Consider the following 8,146-nt stretch of genomic DNA (forward strand, 5'->3'; position numbering starts at 1 on the left):
TATACACATACCTTGTGTACTACTAGCAGATGACACGTTATTACTATCTGCATCGCCTTCTCTGCTTCAAAACCAGCTAGACACAGTATTTCTATACTCTACGAAGTGGCGCTTGAAGTACAACTCAGATAAAAGTTCCATCATGGTATTCGAACATTCTCGCAAATCGCATGCTTATAAAAAGAACCAAATATGCTTGAAAGGAAGGAAAGGAAAACTACTATTTCCCTTCTCGGCCTTGGCATTCATGCTAATGGACTTGTGAGTAGTTTACCATAATCAAGTTTGTCGTATACTCCAGTATATAATACGGATGTGAACTTTGGAATAGAAATACAAAGAAATCTGTGAAGAATTAGAACTAGTACATAGATATGCCTGTCGTCGCTGTATTGGGTTACCAAATAGGTCTTCTACACTAGTAACCACCCAATGTCTGCGTTTGATATATGGCGTGAAGTAGAGATTAAGAAAATGCTATTTTGGAATAAACTGTGCCTGGGAAGTATCAAATATGTATGGAAAGCGGTGTTTATTGTAAGATTATGTCAGTTCATGTTCGGAGAATGCTCAAAGGGTTATCCACCCTTGCGGGTAGGTATTGATTGTGGCGTCATGTGTTTGCGAGCGTAACGTCATACTTTTCGGTAGAACGAATATACGTAACCGGCCTACTATACCTTTCGGACGGGTACGAATTGGTCCCTATGTGTCGTAGTGGAGCACTGCCTCCGAAAATCACTCGGGCATAGTTTTCAATACTTTTTTGTAGGTTTCCAATTATTTTATGCGTATACATGCATTTACATATTATTTTTTGTCCAAAAAAAACATAACTACCATTCTTAATATCTACCGTACCGCTCACAAGACGTCAAATTCACAATTTGTGGACTTGCCGTATAAATTCTCTTCAGAAAAACCTTCATATGAATTATGTAAAAATAATAATGCCTCGATGAGAATTTGATATTTTATGTGGTTCAGTTTTATTGCCTAGTAGGTAAGCGATATTAAACAAGTACGATAAAAATGCAAACAAACGTTTAATAATGGTTTGCATAATCATTACTTTGCTCCATTAGCAGTAATAGGCACCAATTGTAGCTCTAAAGACGACACCATTTTCTGTCAAAAAGTCTTTTGAGCTACAATATTGCAGCTAACTTTTCGGCGAAAACGACGTGAAATGTGCTCACAAAATAATGACGTAACAATCGATACCTACCCGCAAGGTACCTAACTCTGTAATGTGCAAAGACGGACATTCTCACAGGAGTGACTGGTACTGTAAAATTACGACGTTATCGGACATCTTTCGCTTTAAAAAAATATAATAATTGAAAGAGAAACTGGTCATTGGTCATGTACATGTAAGTTTATACAAAGAAAGATAACCTCGATACTGTAGAGTACGTGGTCTCACGAGAATACGTGTACAAGTGTGGAGGAGTTGTGTCCCTTGCAGTATTAGCATGAAAACCTTAAGACCTCACTAAGATTATGTGTTAACATTGATACGAATCTACAATTTTAAAATCAATGGTTAAAACCAGTTTTCAAAATCAAAACATTTCTGTAAACAGGAAATAAAACTCACATCCAGTAAGAACATACCATGAAATATTTTAATTTAACTAATGTGTTTTAAAATACATAAAGCACCAATATAATGCAAACATAAAGTACAAGAAAATAATGTTACTGTTATAATGTTACTAAATGTAATGTATAAAGACAGTACTAAACGAAATGTCTCCTGAACACATTGAGCGTCCCTTCAAAAGCAAAAAATAAACATGAAAAATAGTATCATTCATGTAATCTGATTCCCAACAAAAATGTTTTACAAGGGAATTGTACTATCTCTCATTTTATAACACATCATCCAGCACTACCTAGGCTTATAATATTTAACTGCCACAGATCAGACTAAGAAGAATTGGATGCAAGATGACCTGTCAATGTGTCCATGTCTGGTGTTAGGGTCAGAGGAAACTTGGTCTATTTGTGCTAAATTTTGTAGCAGGTGTATTAAGTGTACCCAGGTAATTATTATTAGGTTATGATGTGACCACATACTTGAATCCCTGTTCCCGGTACATTAATTTCCACTTTTGACACCTTTTCACAATTGATATAAAACATTTTGAAAAAATTAGTCTGATTCCAAATTGTCCCATGTAAAAACCCCTACTGTTCACCGTTATAATACATGTACTAAATTTAAAAATTCAATTTATACAGCGAGTCAAAATGATTGTACTTCTTATAGACAGTTCAAAAACCATACTGTAGTAGCAGTAATTACCAGAGTCAGATAAATACGTGCCCTCACCCCATCATCTTTCAGCTTTATCCAAATTTCTTTCATTCTGTGCATACTAACAGTTAAAGCAAGGGCAGTAACTCTGATATGAAATAATCATTCTGTATAGTTATAAATATTGCTGTAAGGATATTATTAAACATATACCAGTAATAAGATTGTCTATTATGAAAATGGTGTTTATATAAAGAATATGCTCTGTTTACAGTAGTCTTATGATATCATGATACTGTATATGGAGTTTACTGTAAAATAAATGCCCTTATTCATAGCTAAACAACTACATTAATCCACTATTTGGTCTTCAAATCAACATTAAATAATTAAAATTGATATATCGCAATAACATATAACAAACAGCAAACAAACAAACAACAAAACAAATATCTGAAATAAAAATTGCAAAAGGTATTGTGAATATATGACTATGATGGACAGTTTGTCATTGTTTGGTCACATTATATAAATATAAACATGACCAGATGCTGTCATATGATACTGACCATAAGACTATTTGTAATTAAAAGACTAAGTTTGAGTTGCAAAATCACAAAAACAAAATCTCATTCCTTGAGGGTTTTTTTTGTGGTTCAAATGGATGGTTACAAAAACAAATTACAGATCACTGTACAGTATCAATAATGTCATAAACCTGTCAAAGTGATAGAGAAACGAAAAAGCTAAATCTGTCCTTAACCAGGCTTTAGGTACATGTAATTTACCCAAAATATATACATCTATATATAAATGAAATGCTGAGAATGTTGGATGTCCACAAAAGTATTTGGAAAAAATTAAAAAAAAAACAAACACAATATTGCTTGAACTATCTATCAGATTATTGTGTCAAATCAAATTTCAACAAGATACAAATTGAGTATTCTGACTTTGGCACAAAATTGCAATTAGTACACTGGAATTTGACACAAAATATTGTAGCACAATCAGTAGTTGGCACATAATTATAATACTTGTTTTACAAACCAATATGAAGGACACACAATGGTACATTATAAATCAGAAATATACTACAATAGTATATATACCAGTATATATATATAAACAGTAAAAGGTGAAGATCAGAAAAAGAAAATAATGAAAGCACAGTAAAACTAACTCTAACTTATTAAGCATAACAGTTCTTATGAGCACTAAATATTTAATAAAGCAATTCATGCACAATATAGGTATATATGTACCCCACTTTACATGTAAATTCAACTACAAAAGAATGTACTCTGAATTTGTATATATGGTAGTTATGTGCCCTTGGTAATTGATTTTCACAGAAAACATTGTTTATCAACATGAGTTATATATATAATAAACTCACAAAATAATGACATCACAACGGGAATAATTCATGTAACACATAATATTCACGATAACGGTACTAGTCTCCAGTGTTGATGGAATGTAACCCTTTGTAATCTTTCCACTGAAATGATGTTAGTGTGGCCGGGATATCATCTTTTAACACCATTTTGTTCCCAATAGAAATAATAGTCATGCACAAATGTTATCAGGTATCACGTGGTATGTGAATTATTCCCATTGATACATCCACAACACAAGAGCAGACAATTCAGTAATATGCAAAATCAGGATTAATGTCATAGCACCAATAAACTGGATCAACTCACAAAATCCCAATAATTTTCAAACAATCAGATGAAATCGATAATAAAGATCTCATCACATTCACATAAATGTTCAATCACTGTATAATTCCTAGATTTATGACATAAAGTTGCAAATAAAAAGGCAAAATGATCTCAAATAATACATCTATTCTGAAATTTATATGGTAAGAATACAAAATTATCACCGAAACAAAGTCCACCACAACCCTTTATAGTCATTGTGTAATTATATAATCAATTTACAAATCAAAAGATAAACTTAACTAAATCAATGAAGCGTAAAGTATTTCCTATCTATAGTGACTGGATGTCGGTGTAAGGTTACCTTTGTACTGTATTCAACCCAATAACTGCCCCCATCCCTTAACTCCGAAACTAGAACTCCTCCCTCACTTTAGCGAACATAGGTTCGGACCAAACTGTATAAAGATATGTATATATGTTTCTGCTATAAGCGCACTGGCCCCGTCCGTTATTGAGGTCTCAATTTTACTGTGGAAACCTTAGCTTTCTTTATAATTATTTCAGGAAAGGCTCATCCAAATTTAGTTCTATAAAAAGCGTCCAGCTGTCCCCTTATTTTGTCCCTTTTTTTTTTTTTAAGTGCTCTGGACACTTATTTGACCAAATATAGTATATGCATTGTCGTTGTACTTTCTTTACATACACTATCAATTTTAAAGTTTGATTAGTCAATGTCTTTGAGTTCATTCAGTGCAAGTTACTCAATGTATTTGAGGACCTTCACCTTGGATCGATCAAACACTGCCCACAAATTAATATTTTGTGAGTCAATGCCGATGACACCAGCGTCACTACTGCTAACGTAGACTAACCGAATGAACTGTCCCTCTCCTGTGAGGAGGCGGATACAGCCATTGGACTTGTCGCTGATGAGGAGGTGTCCTATAGTGTCAAACTTGATATCACAAGGACTGAACGGATTCTTTATCTTACATCCAACGTTCGATTCTGGTAGACTGCCTTTGTATGAGAAGATCTGTCCAAAATCCTTGTCAGTTACCAATACACTCGTCTGAGAATGACCGCCATCTTTTTCTCTGTCCATGTCAATCACCGCGACATGCTTAGTAACCGGACACTCCGTGATCCTGTAGGCTGATCTGACCAATGGTACGCTACGTTGAAAGAAACTGGTCTTTTCTGCGCTGCCGGAAGAGAGTAGTACGGTGCCACATGTGGTGAATTTTATCATCTTCTTTGACATCCCAATCAGGATGTTTTCATTGGCAGTAACACACAGACTATAACTGTCTGAATCTAAAGTGAATCTGGTGACTGTTTCTTTTGATGTTATGTCGCATTCCTTCACTTCATAGTGGCTATCTGTACATATCCAGAGATTTTTTGTCATCGGCGATACTTGGACCTCTCTGATTGGAACCTTGTACTTGAGCACCTTTTCTGCCTTGCCTTCTCTGTCCAGCAGTGTCACAATGTTGCTGTTATCACATATCCATGCTCCCCCCTCACCATTAGGAGTGACACAACTGATGAATTCGGATAATCTGAACTCTGATATTATCTTTGTATGCACAATCGGCTTCATTTCAGCTGATGTCGTCAACACTCCAAATGCTTTTTCCAGACAATCTGTAGGGGCGTAATTTGGGACGAACGAGAAGTGATGGCATGTCGGTTGTACAGGTAGACTGTGAACAGGTTCAGCTATGAGTGAATGTCCTGTGTCATAAGTCTGGATATCTGTCCCTTCACGGAGCACGTGTCTGCAGTTTCTTAAGTTGTCATTCAAGGCATCTAGGCGACTCTGTACTTCATTAATGAAGGTTACCAAATTTCTTTTGTTCTCCTCCTCCAATTGTTTATACACACCTTTGTACATGCAGGTGAGAACATCAATCTTAAGTTTCACTCGCTTCCCCTGTCGCTCAATGTCCTGTGTTAACTTGTCATACTTTTGAGAAGTCTGTGAGAGCTCGTTCTCGGCCCATTTAATCAGCAGCTGGAGCTGTGAACACTGACTTTCCTCTGTACTGTCGATGTATTTCTGGATCTGAGTTCGTGTGTTGGCGGTAAGTTCATTCAGGGCACACATCTCGTGGCCTTTATGTTCAGTTGACAAGCACGTCAAACATGCTAAGGCTTTACATAATTCACAAAACAATGTCACGGTTTTATCCGGGTGGTGAACACAGAACGTTTGACCAGGTTGTCTCGCAGCCAATCGCTCGCTCGCCATCTTTTCGTCTAGCTACGTACGTAATCACTCTTTCAGTTTCGTTTTCGTTTCTGTAGCGCTTTAACTTTTGTGGTTGGAACGGAAGAAACAATATAAGGCATTTCGATTAAGTAGCACGAGTTACACCAAACTACACAAATTTTAGTCTATCCATATATAATTGTCATGATTATACATAATTTCAGAAATTACAAGGTTGCGTATTTTGAATTTGATTAATAAAAAGATTCATATGTTATTCCAGAGAATTAAATTAATTATGTCCCTGGGTATCCGAACCAGATCGGTTTAACCACGCAATGAAAGTCGTTTGGATGCTGCATGTGCCGTGTGCACTTTGACCAGCTATCGTGCCCTAGCCCCTGCCTACAGACCGTCACATTAGACTTTAAAACGTCAAAGTTATGGGCTGGAGTGAAAAGAGTGGAATTTTTCTTTTCAAATGTATCAGATTTGGGAAGGTATAATACGTTCAAGAAAAGTCACAACAATAAATGTACAGTTAATTCAACATTCGTTATAACGTTACACAGAGAGGAGATTTTTCCTTATTTCCGAAGCATGAAACAAACATTTACTCAATTTATTTAATTGTTTTTACACTTTTACATGAAAGCAATTCTATAAGCTTGTAAACACTCGGATGTCGGTAATAATACTTCTTATATCATCCCATGGTTGATTCGATTATCTAATTACTTTAACGATTCCTAATTACTTAATCGATTCCTATTTGGTTATAAGAAAATAATAGTTCAAAATTTATCATTACACAGTTTGAATAATGATTATAGATAAATATTTAACCTTTCTCTTCTATTCAAAGTGATTATTAAATGTTATGATATATTAAAAATACATTGTACTAATTTGAATATTTAAGATATAGGCCAATTCATTCCATACCGTCAGAGACATAGATAATTTAATTAATATACTATCTAAATCTTTGATACCGTTTACCATAAAATCAGAAAATTCAATGGAATTTGATTCTGAAACTAACTACTTATTTGGTTTATTAAGTAAGTGTCCAATCGATAGATGAGTACAAGGACGTACAACACTGTATCTCACTTATAAATCCTTGGTGAATATAAGGAAAACATCCAGCGGTTAAAAAAGTAATAATAATTGTTACTAACATCAGAAGAACTGTTCTTGTGGGAATCTTGTGGGATTATAAATCTTGTGGGATTATAAATCTTGTGGGATTATAAATGCATCACCAAACTTTACAAATCTTGTTATTTTACACAAGAAATTACAATTTTTGGCTTTGTATATATATATTCCAATTGTAAAAGGTTGTGAAGATTACATGAAAAATAGCGACAGAATGAAATTGATTTTATCTAACAAGAAAATAATAAATTGCAAGCGTCAACCTAAAAACCTTAAACGTATTTTATGTGCGTCAAAATTTAATTCGAAAATTCAAGATACTTCTGTCACTAAATGTATGCAAAAGCGTTGCAAAACATGTGATATTATTATAGAGTGTAAAAATTATACATTCAAAAATGGTTTTAATTTCAAAATTAAAACTAATATGAATTGTACATCCAAAAATGTCATATACGCACTTATTTGTAGAAAATGCTCAGATTTTTATATTGGTCAGACAGGAATGGAATTGAGAAAGAGAGTTACATTACACCGACAACAAACCAAAACAGACCATCTCAGATATTTAACAGTAAACGAACATTGTCATATGTGTGCTAATGATAACTTTTTTTATTTTACCAATAAATCAAATGTCTAATTCAGATCTTTTAAAAAGAGAAAATAAAGAAATGTATTTCATTCAACTTATGAAACCTGTGCTAAATTCAGAACGGGACAAAGGAACTTCACATTAGTTTTTATTTTGTCCTCATGTTTTTGTTAGTTTCTTCCAGAACCACTCACAATATCTTTATGTACCATGTTATGACGTGATCTTACTAT

The 8,146-nt window shown here is 34.2% G+C and overlaps 1 protein-coding gene across 1 annotated transcript; it reads right to left on the reverse strand.

Moving 5' to 3' along the window:
• Positions 1-3,418: 3,418 nt before the first annotated feature.
• LOC138332359 (uncharacterized) lies at positions 3,419-6,230 on the reverse strand. The gene has a single exon (XM_069280439.1). It carries the CDS (start codon positions 6,191-6,193, stop codon positions 4,694-4,696), a length of 1,500 nt encoding a protein of 499 aa, XP_069136540.1. The 5' UTR covers positions 6,194-6,230; the 3' UTR covers positions 3,419-4,693.
• Positions 6,231-8,146: the final 1,916 nt, after the last annotated feature.

This window comes from Argopecten irradians, chromosome 9 (genome assembly GCF_041381155.1).
Source record: "Argopecten irradians isolate NY chromosome 9, Ai_NY, whole genome shotgun sequence".
NCBI classification, from domain to species: Eukaryota; Metazoa; Mollusca; class Bivalvia; order Pectinida; family Pectinidae; genus Argopecten; species Argopecten irradians.